At 43.5% G+C, this 18899-nt stretch overlaps 1 protein-coding gene across 8 annotated transcripts in view; it reads right to left on the bottom strand.

Annotated features, from left to right (window-relative positions):
- TNIP1 (TNFAIP3 interacting protein 1) overlaps window positions 1–18899 on the bottom strand; it is a 68131-nt gene that overhangs the window by 2760 nt on the left and 46472 nt on the right. For 6 of the 8 annotated variants that reach the window (XM_048487821.1, XM_048487819.1, XM_048487818.1 and 3 more), the window contains 12 exons: window positions 15943–16149; window positions 14390–14484; window positions 9478–9568; window positions 8700–8789; window positions 8165–8230; window positions 7776–7907; window positions 7022–7147; window positions 6666–6788; window positions 4005–4130; window positions 3277–3357; window positions 1419–1616; window positions 1107–1197 (listed from right to left, as the gene is read on the bottom strand). In XM_048487821.1, coding sequence (XP_048343778.1) covers window positions 1107–1197; window positions 1419–1616; window positions 3277–3357; window positions 4005–4130; window positions 6666–6788; window positions 7022–7147; window positions 7776–7907; window positions 8165–8230; window positions 8700–8789; window positions 9478–9568; window positions 14390–14484; window positions 15943–16149 — 1426 coding nt within the window. The remainder of the gene's footprint in view (window positions 1–1106; window positions 1198–1418; window positions 1617–3276; window positions 3358–4004; window positions 4131–6665; window positions 6789–7021; window positions 7148–7775; window positions 7908–8164; window positions 8231–8699; window positions 8790–9477; window positions 9569–14389; window positions 14485–15942; window positions 16150–18899) is intronic. The other 2 variants (XM_048487823.1, XM_048487824.1) reach the window with 1 other exon arrangement.

The raw sequence follows: 18899 nt of genomic DNA, 5'->3' as shown, positions 1-18899 counted from the left end.
TCCACCCACTATGGAATCCAGTGCCAGATACCCACTGGAAAAGTCATGACTGATGATATTCAGTAACACCTTGTGAGCACAGATTCTAGAGAAGACACAAAACATTTCCAACGTATTTTTTAGAAAAATACAGAAAAAGGTGTGTGCTTCATGTTTTAAAATGAAATGCCCAGCAGGATTCTACTAACGTTGGTCAAAGTCAACTTTCAATGCTGCACAGAGTCTTCAGCTGATCTCAAACAAGACCACTCACTTGCACTGCAAGGTTCCCTGAGGGATAAAAATTATGCTGGCCTTGTTTTTCGCTGAAAAAGGTGCTTGTATACCACATGAATAGAGTACAAAGTCAGGAGGAAAATGCCCCAATGACTACAGGGTGGCCCACATTTCTACCACTTGGGGGCTAAGCAGCTTCCTCTGCATCCTGCCTTGGGATTCCAGAAGGACAGAAGTAGAAGAGAAAACTTGGGGCGGCTCAATAGCTTGGTTCGGCCCTAATGTATACCTACAGATTGTGTACCACTAGATGCTTGACATTGTGTATTACTATATGCTGTGAGCATGACAAAGATATGCATCTGCAGGTATTCCACACACCGCCCCCAGCCTTTCTGATTAGCAAAGGGCCAGTTTGTGTGTTACAACAGGCATGTGCATGATGCCTGAAACAGTCTCTGCAAGGCAGACAACATACAGTGTAATTCCGGCTTTGTGGCAAATTGACATGTTCCCTAAAATCGAACTGACCAATTTGCATGTTAACAGACATCACACTATGGGTTGGATCCAGATTCAATGTTCTGCTTATACAAGGCATTTCTGTCAGTAGAACGAGATTCTCTGCCTCACACACACACACACCCAATCCTTGCAGCCCACTGATACCCCAGAAATGCTGCTTTTGTGGGACAAGAGAGCCTCAAGAACAGGAGGGCAAAAAGGGGCTCTGTTGAGAGAGGATGCATGTGGTGGAAATTACATCACCCCGTCTATTGGCAGAAGATTTATTCTGGATACAGCCCTGGGCTACCATGTTACCTAAATATGAAAGATGCTACAACAGCAGTCCCACGCAACTCATACAAGAGTGTGAATCTCTGTCTTACCAGATTCCTTGATGAGATGTTTTGCACTGTCCACTGTGGGTGAATTCTGATTTTGTGATATGACGCATGGTGGCCCCCATGTATATTCCGGCTAAAGGGAGGAAGGAATCAAAATGGAGAATTACCAGGTGCCTTAATGTGTAATCTTCATTTGTGTTAAATAGCACCAGCGTGCAGACAGGAAAAATAATGGGCAAGAGTAAAACCAAGGCTGTTCATTCCGAAGATTCCCCTGCCCACTGGGCTCTACAGAGAATTTGGCACAACCCTGAGAATCTCAACATTTGTCCTGTTGTCATTCAGTTAACTCACAGGAGGGAAACGGTGGAAATTCTGAACAGGAGGGCGTTCATTTGCTATTGTTGATGGTGGGTAGCGGATCTGCTGCCAGTCCTCGTAACCATGGTACACATGTGGTGGGACTGCAGGGATACATGGGTACTGGTACATGGGGTAGACTGGGGCCACTGGTCCAGGCTGTGGCTCTGGCTGCAATCTGTCTCCAGAATGCTGCAAGAGAAAGAAAGAAGAACATTCAAAACGGTGCAAACACGTTTACCCTAGGACATAAAGACTAATGATTTACAGATCCTGCTACTGGATCATTGGGTACTTTGAGTCCTGGCTTTATGCTTGGCTTGCCTCTGCTGTCATGCAGTTTATGGATGACCCAGAGAACACTATGGTCTCAGTTTTACCGGAAAAGACAACATTAGGAAATAGGAGCAGCTTTCCAGTACTGAATATCTTAACACCTTTTTATCCTAACCATCCCTCAAAGAGCTCCAGTTGAGATGCCTGGTCCTCCCCTCTTCATTTTACCCTTCACTAACGCAGGTTTATCTCTTGAGAAATATGAAGCAGCCCCTGAAGAGTGGTGCTTCCTTCCAATTCGTAGCCTCTTGGACAAAGCCATCAAAGCTGCTTTTCCACACAGTGTGCAAAGTGCAGAAAGCTTTCCATATATTAAGGCCAAGACATGTCGTAGAGATTTCAGACCCCAGAAAAATGTTAAAGCAGGGAGATATTGCAGTCTTGTGACTGAGACTTGGAATAATTTCCATTCAAACATGGCTATGGAGTTTCAGAAAGTCATCATCCGTCTCTGTACTTCAGATTCATAAAGTTCAAGTGGGAAGGGGTTTCACAGGCAAATGATTTAATGCAACTCTTTAGTCAGTGCAAGAGAATCAAAGCTGAAGCATCCCTGCATGAGTGGCTGTCTGTCTGCTTCTAGAGGAATGCCCAAGTTATTGGTCCATTGCTGAAATACCCTTCCTTATGTAATGTTGATAGAAGCAGCTCTAATATGTGGTGTATAGCTATTAATATCCTAATCAATAAATGGCTAAATGATGGAACATCTTGACAACGAACACTCTACCAATCGGTAAATCTCATTAGCCATTGGTGGGTGACATTCCATTAGCCCAGCCCAGCGGAGCAGAGGCACCTTGGTGCACGCTACTCTGCCAGCCTCCAAACACCCTCCTGGTTCCTGCCCCCAACCCAAAAGCTCAGCCCAGCTGGCTGAGCAGAGGTGCCTTGGCACACGCTGCTCCACCGACCTTCAAGCAGCTGTTACACCAGGAGGAGGGAGGGGCCCTGGACCCCAGGTAAAGCCCACTGTGGGCTTGCTCGCCCCTCTTCCCCAGGCCCATTGCATCTCCCTGCACAATGGGTTTTGCTGCTAGTTGAGTATATTAAGCTACTCTATTCCTGCTACTTTCAATAAGATGTTTCCTTTTGAAACTGTTCCTTTCCATTAAGACAGTGCTATTTACATTTTACAAAGAAAGCCTGTCAACAATGTGAAATGGCCCTTAGAATTACATCCACAGCTATGCAGGGAAGAAGCTTTACATGTGGTGAACAGTCAATCAACTATGTTCCCAGCCCCAAAATGGCACTGTCCAGTTCACAGCTTTATCCATGAAACTTGTGTTTTCATGAAGGAATTTTAGAAGCATAAAGCAGGTCCAAAGCAAGTTACCAAAGGTTACGTAGGCAAATGAAGTCTGAGATGCTGGATTTTGGTTTCTAAGCACCGCTTCCAGTTCTCACTGCTGCTTCATAAGCCACAGGCTACCGAAGGATCAAGCCACAAAGGCTTGACTTTTCTTTTGCTCACAGAAAAGGAGACTGGACTCAAGGGCACAGTGTTCGCTACCTGCTTGTGCTGCTTGAGCAGTTTCTTTAACTTGTCCTTCTCCTCCTTCTCTTTCTGGCACTCCTCTTTAGAGATCTGCAACTGAAACGGAAACAGCAAGAGGACACAATAAGTAAGGAGTAGAGGCATTGTCTAGACCGAAGGGCAACAACACCGTTCCTAGCCGGCATGCAGGCTGGTCAGACAAACAAAACAGAGCCAATACAAATCAATGCAATGAGAGTGACCCAACATTAGGATGAAACTAGGCATGATGGGGGAGAGCCACAACCAGATCATCTGTACTTTTAAGAAACTGCTAGTAGCATCTGTGCGTGTGGGGGCGGGGGGGAGAGAATGGGATGTATCAGGGTTCTAGCATGGGAAGAAAGTATTTTAAAAACCCTGCTCTTTTCCCGTTTTCCTGATGCAAATCTCCCTCACTGAAGCTGTTGTTTGCTCTACAGGAAGAAAATATGCAGGAATCACAGGCAAAAATGACAACTTTGAGGTGCTTTAAATTAGGAAGAAAGGGTACGGAGGATGGTGGGGCCCTCCAATAGGTCACACCACCAAAGTTAAGACTTGCATATTTAAAAACATATTTTCTACTTTAGGCCTTAGGATGTGTGTGCCAAGAATGAGCACCAGAAGCGGCCTGTTCTGCTTTCCTTCCCCAAGATCGTCTTCTCCTTGTAGCTACTCAAAGGGAGTTCCCCAAGAGCAGGCTCCCAAGTCCGGCTCCCTACCTGGTTGCTGGTGTGTGTTAACTGCTTCTGAAGCTTCTCCAGCTGCTGCTTGAGCTCCTCTTTCTCCTCATTCATCCTCTCCCGGTCACTTCGTTCCCGCTGGAAATCTTCCTCGAAGATCTTTACCTGCCAGAAACAAGTGAGAATTGAAATCACAGGGAGCACCGTAAAATGGGCCTATACGGATTTCAAGAAAAAGTAACATGCCCAGACGTTGTTATTTTGTACACATGTAAGTTCAAAACATGTCCTATAGCTTTGAAAAGAACAAAATTATCTGAAAAAGTGTGTCTCCAAATAAGCTTACGGTTTCCCCCCACATTTGCTGAAACCCAACTTCCAGCTGTACCAGAAAGCAAAACATTCTACTGACTAATATTAGCCAAGGTCTTGTTTCAGAGCCATTTCCCTAGGCTAAATATGCTGCCATTAATACAGGCAGCACATGATCCTGTAGAATGGAAAGATATTGAGACCGTGGCTCAGGAAGGAGAGACCATATTTCTTCCGCCTCAGAAGGATTATGCCACTACAAGCTTTGAAAGCACAGGAACCAAGAGGGAGTGACTGCGTGTACCAGTGGGCAGAGCACATGAGTTAAATTTGGGAGTCCATGTTCTCTACCAAAAACTCATCATGCAGGTTTATACAAGTAACTGCCACAGGATAAAATGGGGATAATATGAAGAGTCAATCTCGCAACATTTTTCATAAGGATGAACAATAAAGACTGCAAACCACTTTGTGTATAAAAGTGAAATATAATTCACAACACACAGGAAACTAAGAGCACAAGAGGAATCGGAACTTATAATATAACCACTTAGTGCTTGTTTATACAGAATACAATATAGCATTATCCTAAAACTTTGTTAGACTTGTTATACCATGGGATATCACACCCCTCAACTCTTCTCTACATATATTTCCTTACACTATGTGGTTTGCACCATCACTATAGTTTTCCAAGACACACAAGTGAATACTCGTACAAATTAAAGGAAGACATTACGTATAGGCCCTTTTACTTTCCCATCCTAAGCTATGAATGATGGGAAGCCACAAGAGGTAATGCTGCAAAGAGGGAAATAGTTACCCACATGTACAATTCGTATCTTCTGAAATTTCAGAGTTACCCAGGGATGCACAATCAAGGGGGCATATCACACCATAGTTCAAAGTAGCACCGCTCTAAAGGACTACTGTAATATGTTCAGACATGTAGCTAGGGTGGGGTGGAACTTGTGCCCTGGGTGCAACATGAATGGTGGTGCCTGGGCTGCCTCTTTGCAAGGCAGCAGGTGGAGGGCAGCTCCAGGCGCAGCACAAGAGCAGCAGGCTGTAGGTGCCTGAGAGCAAAAGCAGCAAGGCCAGAGCCCAGCATCACTACCTCCACTGCTGGCTAAGCAGCCCTCCGCTCCTGCCTATTTGCTCCTTATGAAAAACTATGGAAATGCCCCAGCAGCATTTTGAGTCCTGCGAAGTGACAGACGCAGCTTAGCCTTTGATCTGGGTAGCTCTGAAAGCTGAAAGGCAGCCATGGTTGTTTGCTCTCGTTTTCTTTTCTTTTTTTTTTAAATCAACATTTCTTCTTCTGGCTGCTCAATTATCATTCCAGCTGCAAGCCCCTGAAGGAGACAGTGGGAGACGGCGACTTCTACTCTCGTGCTCTTTCATACCCTTTTAAATCCTCCCTCCAGGCTTTTTTTTTTTTAAAAAACATGCACGGTATTTTAGCAGGCAATAATCAGCTCCAAACTTGCCTCATTAATACCCCAGATTACATATTGGTTCAATCTACCGTGTTTTAAATGTGATGCTGGAAGTGCCTCAGCTTCTGTTACTTTGAGAATGCACATTGCAATTATCATGCACGAACCTCTGATCGTGCCCTGTAGCAGTATTTGCATTCAATAATGCCTTGCTGCAACTTTCTTGAAAGCTCTTTGCTAAGATTCCAGATTAAAACCCTGAAACCAGCTCTTAGGGTCTAATTTGGAACCCCATATTATTATGGGGTATCCCGGCTTTGTGGCTTTCACTACTGACACAATCTACCTGATTTATTATCTGATATAGTGAAGAGAGACAGGATGATCATCAAATGCCATATGCACATGCCAGAAGGGCTTGAGACTGTCCCCTGCCATCCTGCCCCCAAGGGCACCAGTCTTTTCTCCTCCTTCCTGACCTCATTCTAGAGTCCCACATCACAAATATAAATAGCAAGGAGTGGCCCTACCATGCAGATCCAAAAATTTATGAGGTGAGTGTGGCCCTTTGGGTTGGCATAATTGGGCACTAATATCTTTATGATGGAAAAAAGTCCCACATATTACAGTCCAACTATCCTTTTGATAGTTGTGTGGACTGATTTTTACTTAACTAACACTATACTTCCTTAAGACATCACCAAGTTCAGCTGCAAAAGAGGCTAAATAAATATTCATGTTTGGAGAGGGGCCCTGATTTGAGACCTTGCCCCAGACGCCATTTTCTATAGATATGCCCCTGAGTCTGTTATCATGCATGGACATGGATTATGAAAAAGCTGGAAGGGGAATGATGCCCTGGACAGTAACCTGAAAACACACTGAAGATCTCTTGCTACTTTCTCTCAAACCAAGACCTGCTTTGAGTGAACATGTGCCCCCCCCATACCTGCTGCTTCAGGAGCTCATTCTGTGTCATCACTTCCTGCTGTCGGATATCCAGACTGAATTCAACTGGATTCTTGGAGGCAGAAGGTGCAGACGCTTGGACATTCAGAGCCTCTTCTAGAGCCTGACGGATGAACAGGAGACACCAGAAACAGTTAGAAAACCTTTTCCTGTATAGCTGTGTTTCTGGACAGACCACAGCCTTGTGTCAGGACAGGTAACATTTGCAAATGACAGCAATGGCAACAAGACAATTCCAATGTCCAGCAAAGTCTGAAACTGTGAGGGAGGACGAAGGAAGACTTCAGGAACTACTGTGGAGAAGGAAGGGAAAAAAGATTGGGAGGGAGTGCTCACCTTGTTTAGCCGAACAATCTCCTTTTGGTACTCCTTTTGCCTGGTGACTGGAACCAGCTGATCCTGCAGTAACTTCACCTGCAGCTTGAGGTCTTTCACTTCTGCACTGTACCTCTCCTTTTCCACCTGGGAACGACAAAAGTTACAGCTGTACATCACTGACACCAGCCCTGGTTCTAGGGCCCTCTTTCCCTAGCACTGTAAGGGAAAGGTAAGATAAAAGATGGGTAATAAAGCCATGACAATTATTTTTCTGTCACACTGACTTAGAGCCAAATTATTAGGACCTATATGTATTTAAAGGAACTGGTTGGCAGGGAGAAGGAGATTCTCATGAACTGCTGGGGAAGGAAGGTTTTAAATCTCTCCCCTTTCTGCTAGTTTTCTGATCTCAACTGACCCTGTCCCTCAGGTACTTTTTTGTTTTCCTCTGCAGAGCTAATAGCAGTTGGAAGGAGGGAGAAGAGAATGATTTGTACTAGAAAAATAGTGTGTGTATTGGGGGGGAGGGTGATTCAGTCCACCTTCCCAGCACTGTAGCTTCAATCTAAATCCTCCCACCCAAATAGAACTGCTTTTACACTTTCAAAAAACACCCCAAACAGGGAGATTTTAATCGAGGATTTTATGCAGCTTGGCTTTTAAATTCAAACTTGGTAAAGCAGGGATTTTGCAAGAGGTACTACCCCAGATTAAACGGGTGAAGTTACAAAGGCTACCATGGGCAGCCACCTACAGATCTTGAAAGACTCACCTCCTCCTCTTCAATCTTGGACTTTGCCAAGAGAAGCTTACGATCAAAGTCCCGCTGTTTCTGTTCCCTCTTGGCCTCTAAGTCCACTACTGCTTTCTGGGAGTCGGCAAGCTTTTCCCGTAGCTCTGTTATCTGTCAGGAAGAAAACGATGAGCAATTTGAGCTTATGACCATAATGTGAAAAATGGTACAACCCACTGATTAGAAATGCTTAGGTTTGATGCAGACAAGTGAATGAGAAGACGTAAACACAAAAATGACCTAGAAAGGTTAAAACCATACAGAGAGAGCTCCAGAAACACAGATCAGTCCAGTTTACTTTTCCATTAGCATTTAATCCAGTCAATTACAACAGCAAGGCAAATTTGCCCACTAAAAACAGCAATTACCTTCTGCTCATACTGCTGCTTCATGAATCGGAAATGCTGGTCCCACTGCTTATTCACTTCCAGCAGCTGGAAAGAAATGCACAGTTATCTCAGGATAAACTGAATTCTTTACTGGATCATGACCCAAAACCACCTTCGCATTGCCTTCTGGCCTAGACAGCATCCTTCAAGCTCAGTAGACGTTATTAACAATCATGTTATTTGTCTTGGGTCTATTATGAACACAGGTTGCCAAGCAAACATCACATGCAAACAACTGCTCAATTTGCCAAATGATTTTAAATTCCAATTTGGGTGGTTCTACAGAAAGAAGGTGCTACGTGCTGCATTGGCTATGTTTATGTATTTATTTTTTTTAAATGTCTTGTGCTGCCTCTCCAGGTATCTGCTTGAGGCTTACAACTAAGATAATAAAACAAAACCAAGGCATCTATCAAAAAATGAAACAATTAAAACAGTAACTAACGTCCATATGAACTAACCCATGAGGATGTGGCCTCCAGATTCTGGCACACAGGGCAAATATTCAGCTTACCTCATTGCGCTGGTGCTCGAGTATCTTCACTTTCTTCTCACTGGTCCCCAAAGGGATTTTTCCTCCTGCTTTCTCTGAAACGATTTCTTTCTAAAATGTAGACACCAGAAAAAGGTTTTTTAAGCAACTGAAGGTGATCACAGCAAAAAGGCCAGCAGTCATACCAATGCCTCTCCCTCCCCAAATACAGATGATAGGGCCCACTCATGTCACCCGTAACCTATACATAATACAACTGAAAAGGAAAGAACACCTATAGCTATTTAACAAAAAAAAAAAAGAGAGAGAATGATTTGGATCCTACATACTCTGAACAAAACAGATTTAGGAGACCTCTCCTCCAATTCCTCTCTACCCAACCTGCAGCTGGGGTTCAAGGGACCCTTGTGTCTCCAACTCAAGGGAGTCCAACTTGAGAGGAAAATCAGCTGAAATCACCTCACTACCCTCCTGGGTGAGGGGAATGGGCAGAGCACTCATGCAAAAGGGGGGGGTGTGGCGGTGGCGGTGGGGAGTCTATAAAGTTGCTATTCTTCCAACAGCCCATTCCACTCCACTGTGGAGCAGTTTTATTTTGAGGGAAGCATTCTGTATGTGGTAGGATTCAAACCACTGCTTTCATTCTTGGGGAATCCTTAAATCTTACAGGGTCTGGAGAAAGCAGCAAATGAGTGAAAATGTCACTCAAGTAGTGTGCAAACAGTTCTATATAATCTGGCACTTGCTGCTATCAGAAATAGAATAGTACACTATCTCATTTATAGGTAAGGACTGCTACCTGCTGTTGTACTACATTTTCTGTGCCTTCCACCTTCATTTCTTCTTTGCTGTCCATCATCACCATTTTTCTCAGTTCCAGATTCTCACACCTGGATAGGGGAGAGAGAGCATATGAGCCCTGAAAAAATGGAAAGCATATGCAACACCCTGGGGAAGTATAACAGTCAATCAGGACACACAACAACAAAAATGAAATCCTAGTTAAAAAGAACAAAATCGTTTCCTCTTTCCTCCAGAAGCACCTGTGCTAAGGGCAGAGTCACATTTATGATTTATACTCTGCCGTTCCACTGGCAAGCTCAAGCCAGCCAACCTAGATTGCTCAAAGTTAAGAATCATGGGCCCCTTCCACGCATGCAGAATAATGCACATTCAATCCACTTTCACTATTGTTTGAAAGTGGATTTTGCTATTTCGCACAGTAAAATCCAGCTTCAAACTGCATTTAAAGTGGATTGAAAGTGCATTATTCTGCATGTGCGGAAGGGGCCATGGTAAGGAAGATGCCTGATTGAATCCTGGAGAACCCTGGATTTGGCTCCTCCTGTGACAGCTGCCACTAGCAGGAAGTGAAATGCAAAGGGCATAGCCAGCTGTAACACCACAAAACAGGAAGAATGTGTACCCCGTGCAACAATCAGTAGGGCAGTCTTATGCACACTAACCTGTGTTAGTAGCACAACAATCAATTGTGCAATCCTATACACACTGCATACAAGGGATTAATTTAAGAGTAAATCTGCTTGTGTTATAAGTCAGGTAGATGTATTAGGTACCTAAAATGTTTACCTCTCACAGATGTCTTTGTTGTATTTTCTTTCTTTAAAGACAACTGTTCTTTTCTTCAAATGGATACAGACAGAGGTGGGATCCAACCAGTTCTCACCAGTTCTCTAGAAGTGGTCACTAATTTTTTCTGAGTGTCGAGAAGGGGTTACTAAAGCAACCTCCCTGCCCAATAGGGACTGGAGGTGCGTGTGAGTGGCGGCGCCACTGTTTGAATCCCACCACCATCGGAACCTGTTATCAAAATTTTTGGATTCCACCACTGGATACAGATGTCATGGGAATGCAAGGATTGTTTAGCTTATTTCAAGTCTTGGGATAATAGGATATCAAGTTGACAGAAGACAGACTTCCTCAGTGTCAGATAACTGAAGAACTGAATTCTGCATTCTCTACCTGGGAATTTCAACTAGATCAACTCTTGTCTTCTGTCATTTCCAAAACAAATCCTTTATTTTCTTCTCTCTGAGATATCTTGCACAAGTTCTAACCTAATTACATCAAAGGCTTCCTTCACTACCTAGGGCAGAAAAAAAATCTCTGCAAACGGAATTTTTAAAATTAAAGTATATTAATCCTGCCTTTTATTTGTGGTTCAAAATACCTTACAGATTTGGATTTAAGACATATTGAGAGTCAGCGTCCTACAATGGTTAAGAGAATCTGGAGAACCAAGTTTTATTCCCTGCTCCTTCACATGAAGCGTGCTGGGTGACCTTGTACCAGTCATAGAACTCTCAGAACTCTCTCAGCCCATGCAGAAGCAGGCAATGGCAAACCACCTCTGAACATCTCTTGTCTTGAAAACCCTACAGGGTTGCTGTAAGTCAGCTGTGACCTGATGGCACTTTTCACCACCACCAAATACATTAAAATCCCAGTAACAACTTCTCCATCCCACATGCCTCCCATTTCTTCATTAAAAGCCCTAATAAATAAAATGGCCTTGCAGCATCTCCTGAAGACTTCCAGAAATAGTACCCTCCTCAACTTCTCAGGAAACCCACTCCATTGTGAACTATGGAGCAGGTTCTGGCTGATGCGAAGCATGCTATTTTATACATTGTTAACCTTTCCCACAAAATCCTTTCCTCACTTTTAAAAATATCCATTTGTCTAGCATAAAAACTTGCATACTGGATTTTGGTTGATCTTAACAAGGGCATTATTTTACTGTCTATATACATTTTGCACTAATTGACCAACGTGATTACCGGCTTTATCATCTATAAGAGCATTAATCAGTTCACCCAGCAAAACAAGTTCTCAGGCCTGCATAATTTTATTGAGACATTCCAATGCAAGATATTTGCACTGCCTCATTCTTAGAAGCTAATATGGAAACAACAAGCAACTTTTCTAAGCACAAGAAATTCATAATCAAACACCTTTAGGAGGTAGCATGTTACTAAGGTGAAGCCATTACCTGAAAACAAGAGACTTCTGGCATTCATCATGGACAAATGAATGCAAACGCTGCCAAGTAAGGTTTTGACTGGCATAATCAAAAGGCCCTTTCTCCCTCTGTCCCTCTGACAGTTCTCTCTGTCCCTCCCCGACAGAGCAGGGAGCAAGGAGGGGGTGGGGAGACCGGAAGAGCAGAAACCCCAAAGTGAGGGAAAACATCAGGGTTTCCCCACTCTCATTAACCATGGGGTTTTCGGGAGCTTTTCCCTCATAAATGTAAGTACGTCTGATCAGAAATCTCTCCTGTGAAGGAAATTTTCCCTTGCTGTACAGGAGAGCAGCAGCGTATAATCAGCCATTGTACCCAGGTTTCAGGTGGGGAAGGTCAAGGTTTTCTGAACTTCAGCCTTTTGATTGCAACTACCAGGAGTGACCCAGAAGTAGTGGCAGGCAAAATGCGCAGCAGGCAGTGGAGTGCCTTCTCACATGTAAACAGAGAAACCCGAGGAGACCCCACAATGGCTCTGCAAAGCGAAGAGCCCCAAGGAAAGGGACAATGACAACTTTGTTACTAGAAACTACTGTTTGTAACTTAACTGACCAAAGGCCTTAAGAACCTTCAAATACTTTGCAAGAGACAACCAACACATCTTGATTTCTGGGGTTACCTTTCTAGGCAGTGCATATTATCTTCTTGGCAACCAAGAAACTTTTTCACTATAATGTATGGATCTAACAGGCAAAGAACTTAACACATACCCATATTCCAAGAAAGGAAGGTAGATGATCAACTCTTACACTTTCCAATAAGGCATCCCAGGATAACAATTGCTCTGATTCTTACTTCTTGAGGAGAATCTGCACTAGAAAAAGAGGGAATCTTTCCCTAGGAATTCTCATTGCACACCAGGAGTGCTCGCTGTACCAAAGGTTTGGTGCCTATATTCTGAGATTCAGAGAATTTGGCACTTTTCTCAGTGGCACTTTCTTCGCATGGGGAAAAAAATTTCAAAAGCCCAAGGGCAACTTCCTGCAAATGTTCTCCAAAACCTAGCCTGTATTTGCATCATGTCTTCCCTTTTAAAGCCGAAGCTCTGCATTACATCACATCCTTCATCATCAAATGCAACTTTCCATTACCATAAGGACATTCCACCACTTTTCTTCCTTCCTTTCTTCCTAGTTTGCGGCCTCAGGGACTGTTTCCAAATCATGCAGTTCTGTACCAATCTGTTTATTGAATCTTTGGCATTCTATAACAACTCTTCTCTAAATACAGTTGACTCTTAATACCAGACAGGAACTGATACAGGTGGTTGTAAATGGGACTGGTTTGGGGAACAAAATTTTATTGATTCGTGTAGAAATGGCTGCAGTTGACATATGATGACCCTGTAGGTCATAGCTGACATATAATGACTCTGATTTTAAGGCAAGAAAAATTTGGAGGTGGTTTGTCATTGTCAGCGTTGACATCCTGTTTCTGTTTTCTGGATAACTTTTATACTGTTTATATTCAATAGCGTGTTTGTGATATGGTTTTAATTATAAACTACCCTGAGCCGGACTTTGAAGAGGTGGCAGAGAACTATCCTATCTGAGTAAATCAATAAAGCCCTAAAACCCCAAAGGTCATGACCAAGATATTGGGGGGGGGGGGGAGTAACTAAATTTCACAAGGATCTGTGATTTCCTGGCCACATGCCTCCCACAGAGTAGCTCAGCTCTCCTTGGAGAAAGAGAGAGAAACTTTTTGCTGTTATGGGTTTTCCAGCCTGTGTGGCCATAGTCTAGTAGTTTTCATTGAGTGATTGTGTGGTAGGGTATACGTTTTGTACATCTCACAGGTGGAAGGGGGGTGCGGTGCACTTGCATGTTCTAGGTGGAGTTCATTTGTAGTTGCAATCACAAATTTTGCTGGGAACAGGATCACCTTTACTACTCCTTTGATTCATCCCCCCTGAGACCCATTTTAACTGACCGGGTTCTTTTGATAAATGTTATTGCTTTTAGAAGATTGATGGCTCTATGTGTATTTTTCTGTTTTTACCCATTTTCATTCTGCACAGCAAATGTATAATGGGTTGCAGTCATTATAAAGAAACCCGGTTTCCTTTTTCCCATTCACATGCACGCTGTGCAGGCAGAGACTGAAGCCAATAGAAACAATTTTGCACCATTGCACAGAGACGCGTTTAAAAAAAAATCTGCAATACATGCATAGCTGTGCAGGCATGCAGAAATGAACCCCTGCAGCCATGCCGATTGTCCCACGATATGATCAGCTCGCCTGCGTAACATGCAGAAGAAAAAGGGGCCTCCCTGCAACGGCAGGCAGGTTCTCCCTGACTGTAATTGGCATGGCGTTTTCTGCCTGGCTGTTCATGTGGGAGGGGCTCCAACCTGGGATTTTGCAACAGGATCGCTGGTTTAGCAATTTTTGAAAATCCCGGGTTGAGGGGACTAAAACAGGGCAGACTTGTTTTGGGAACGGAACCTGTGTGAAGTCCCGCCGCCCCCAACAATTTGTATTGTGTCCTACACCCATTATATTTGCCCTGTGCAGAATCCACCATTGAGAACCATTTTGGATCCCCTCAGTGGGCAGGCAGACAGCTATAGAAATAAAATGGAACAAAACTGAATTCCCTGAATGGCTGCTCTGTTCTGCAAGCTCTCTTTCCACCTTGCTTCTTTCCCATTTAACATGTATGTACCTCAACTTCTCTGAAACTTGGTTTCTTTGCTCCAGTTCCTTCTCCAGCTTTGCTCTCAACTCTTCATTCTCATTTCGCAACTGCTCACACAGTGCCTATAATTTTTTTTTTAAAAAGACAAGAACACCTTGTATCAGTGTTAGAATGAGATCATACATTTGTCATTGAATTTACAGCAATATATTATTTATTGCTTTTAACTAGAAGCCATATTTGAATTAGTAGAGTTTGAATTTCTTAGCCCAACAATCTACTAACTCTGACCACATTCTAATATGCAAAACTGGCAGGAATATGAGGGTGGGTTTAGACTTGATCTATTAAATTCATCAACCACAAAGAAAGAAATATTTCTAAGAAAAAGGAATAAGTATCGCCATTAGGGAAAAAAGCTTCAAGCAGTCTGTCAACTCCTCTTCTGCAGTTAACTGACAAAAATATATATTTTCTCTTAAAACAAGTAATTACACAACAGCCTGCCCTGAGGAACAGTCTTCCTCCTTACCCAAAGATTTCAGTAACTAGTTTGCGGCCTCAAGGAAAAAAAATATTTCTGATGCTTTAGAAATTTCCCTCACTAAAGGAACGTGCCATGACCCTCAGAAAGTTTCGCATCCTTGTTGGAAGCAGAAAGGTGATACCAGAGAAAAATGTACTGATTGCAGAGGGGCCATGACCTGGGGTTAGATAATCTACCTGTATGCACAGAAAGTCCAGTCTTTGGCATCTCAAGTATGGGCAAGTGAGAGAACTGCTGCCTGTCAGAACAGGCAATACTTAGCTAGGCTGACCAAGGATCTGACTTGGAATAAAGGAGCTTCTGATGTTCAAAGAATCACAGAGACACAGAGTTGGGAGGGGCCATGCAGGCCATTGAGTCCAACCCCCAGCTCAGTGCAGAAGCCACTAAGAGCATCTCTGACAAGTGTTTGTCCAGCTGCTGCTTGAAAACTGCCAGAGATGAGGAGCTGATTCCATTGCTGATCTACTCTCACCGTAAATGTTTTTTTCCTAATGTCCAGCCTTTCCACACATTTATACCAATTATTGCGAGTCTGACTCTCTGCTGACAATGGGAACATCTCTCTGCCCTCCTCTAAGGGACACCCTTTCAAAAACTTAAGAAGAACAATCAAGGCCCCCCCCCCCCCATCTCCTTCTTCCAGAATGAACACTCTCTGGCCGCTTCCACATGGCCACGCTGCAGGGGTGCGTCGGCATAAACGACGCCAATGCACCCCCCTGGGACCGTTCGCACAGATGGTCCTGGTAGGGGTGGGGAAGATGGCGCAGCCTGAGCAGAGGCTGCCCGGTCCCCCGAACGCCTTACCATCCCCTCCGGCTTCAAGATTGCCACAGGCCAGAGGACACGCCCCCGCTGCCCTGTGCGACAGCTCTGGAGTCGCAGGGCAGGGGGGGCGTGTCCCCTGGCCTGTGCAACGCACTGGAAGGAGGGGGGACGGTAAGGCGTTCGGGAAAGGGGGGTGAGAGAAAAGAAAGAAGAAACAAGGCGCGCATTCAGGAAGACAGGGAAGTGAACTGTGCGCATATACCAGAAGCCCTCGGACCTGAAGAATGGATGTCCTCTGTTCATTCTTGTGCACCTTGGATGACAGACGGTTGAATTCCAGGGCCATCCGACCCAGGTGAGCAAAGAGCTGGTTTTTATCTGATTCCTCAGCAAAAAGGCTGAGAGTGTTCTCCAGACGCTGAAGGTGGAGAATGAGGTTGGCGTCCTCGTTATGAAATGGCTCTAAGTCCTGCAAAAACCAGCAGGGAGAGAAGGAGAGCAGAAGACAGGCAACATTAGAAAAGCAGACTGACAGCTTCCACTTCATTCATTTCTGCTTCCAAACAGACTCAGTTTCTTATCTCTTTAGAATCTACCTGCTTCTCTTCAAACTGGCACCGCTACCATTTTTACAGATCAACCACCGCAGACCTGGACAGAGTGTGGTTCACCATTTGTCTTAACAAATACCCCATTATTTTCTAGATGGAGCTCCTGTGTTTTTCAAGTGCTACATTAATCCCATATTCCCTGCTTTAGGGCAGGTAAACATTTTAGATATCAGAGCTGCAACATTTAGTTGATTATTCTGATAGATTGTAGATCAATTAATTTTCCAGTCAATCAAGATGGGCCCTCTAAATAATTGGATTACGTTTTTTTAAAGAAAAAGTTCCAACATAACTCATGGAGAGCAGGTGTCTACAGAGGAGGAAATGGCTTCTCTAGGATAGTTCCTTCTATAACACATGTGTGCATCATCTAAAACCAAATAAATAATTTTTCCTTGGATTAGTTGGATTTATTCATACACAAAATTATGCTCATTTGAACAACTGTTTTTAATTAGGGTAACAGTCATAGTATCAGTAGCAAGCACCCTTCTGAAACATTGAAAATGGCTGCCCAAATTCAGGAACCTTTCGGAACCAGTTGAAATATAAAAAAATTTTAGTTGCTATTCAAAGTATAACTTGGATCCTTAAATGGAAGTTAACTTGAGCTTCAATACTGAAACCCAGCATTTACTCCCCTTTTTCCTTCCCTTGTTAGAACTGTTATTTGATCCTAATATGCCTCAGTATATCACAAATGCCTCTTTCACCCTTTTATGATTTATCCCATTTTCATTTACTATTCTAGTTGAATACAAGTTCTACCATAGCTAAAGTCAGCATGGATCTTGTTTAACACAGCAGATGAGAGACTGAGCTGCAAATCAGGAAATCCCTAGTTTAAATTTTGACTCTGCCACAAAGTTACCAGGAGGATGTAGTCAAGTTGCTATTTTACTCAGTCTCACAGTCATATCTGCAATACGGAGATAATAATACTGATTCACCTTGCAAAGTTACAACATAATAAGTGATATACTCTAATCACTCAAAAGTCAAAAGTCACTAAAAGCCTTTAAAAAAAACCTTCTAAAATTGTTGTCAAGTCTCTACTAACACCTCAAGCTCTATTATTGTACAGATTCTCATACAACAGATTTGGATTAAGCTTCTGACATTCACTTGGAGATGCTGAAAAAGAACTCAATGTGGAATGGTCAGGGATCCATTCAGGCAAGACCAGTTATAGCTTTTGATTCTCCACTGCCCTGTGCCTAGGAGAGCCTATTGCATATATTTTGGGCTCAGTTCCAAAGTATATTTTCAGTACCACTGACAAAATAATAGAAGGATTTCCACCACCACCACCACCACCACCACCACCACCACCACCACCACCGTCCCTCCATTCCAATGCAGCTCTGATCTTTTGGCATTGTGTAATTGCAGCCTGATTCAACAGGCTGATGACTAGGTAACAGGATTTCCACGGAAATATGGTCATTCTGGCCACGCCCTGCTTCCTCTGGAAATTAAGACACGGGAATACTTGTATAATAAACTACACTTCTTAATCCATCTCAGAGGGATGCCCCACCACATTGATAAAGTAATCCATAAAGCTTAAGCGTAAAATAATGCATTTTGCACTCTGGCATGATCTTCTATGTGAAGATTTACTCATCCCAGAATTTACTCCTTGGTAATCATTTACACAGTGCCCACAGAAGGTGCTTCCACAACATGGAACTAACCTTTCTTCAGCCTCTCATTCTTAACTGAACACCCTTTTCTGACCTCTACAATACAACTCCCCCTCTTCCACTCCAATATTTACCTTGGCAGCTGCATTTGCAATCTTCATCCCAAAGCATTGGGGTGTTCAGGTTTTTGCTCACAGAGACTCTCCAGATGAAATGTATTCATTTCATAACAAAGAACCAACTAGTACCCCAGTTCATGACACACCTGTATTCTTGGCATACAAACACAAATCACCACACCCTCTGACTTGCGCATGTTAGCATGCCGTTTGGTTTCTCAGCATGGTTCTTGAGAAGCAAGCTAGCCCAGATGACAAAGGTGGGTTGATTGGTTGCCAAGGTAAGATTCATACTGAGGTAAGATTTCCAAGCCTGTAACTGTTATCACTCTGACTAGGCATAGCTAGTTTGTCCAGAGTAGGCTGCATGCCAGGTGAGAGAGTCACCTCACATATAGCCTATTACAATGGAATCTCTGAAGGGGAAAAGTGGGGAAGTACCTTTCACCCAAGACTTAATAGCTGATTCATCTGCAATCTGCCTCAATGAACTTGGTAGAGAGAAAAAAATCCCCAGTCTTGCAGGGGACCTTGTCCATCTCTCACAGCTCGTGTTGTTGACTCATCTATGGAACCCAAGAGATTAAGAGCTGTCTTTATTACCTCATCTACTTTCAGTTCCAAGGCAAGTCATTCCAGGGAAGACAACTGTACTCCAGGCAGGTTCTAGCTAGTCCTCAGTTTTCTTAACTTTTTCATTGGATGCTAAAACAAGAGCTGAAATCCTACTGTTGGCAATGTGGGACAGAAGAAGAAACCATACAAGGAAGACCAGTATAGGAAACAAGGCTACTAGGGAGAAACGCTGTTACAGCATAAGTGCTTTTCAAATGCAGCCCTCAG

This window comes from Sphaerodactylus townsendi, linkage group LG03, assembly GCF_021028975.2.
Source record: "Sphaerodactylus townsendi isolate TG3544 linkage group LG03, MPM_Stown_v2.3, whole genome shotgun sequence".
NCBI lineage: Eukaryota > Metazoa > Chordata > Lepidosauria > Squamata > Sphaerodactylidae > Sphaerodactylus > Sphaerodactylus townsendi.
The sequence above is the reverse complement of the archived record's forward strand: the minus strand, read 5'-3'. Positions and strand labels throughout refer to the sequence as shown.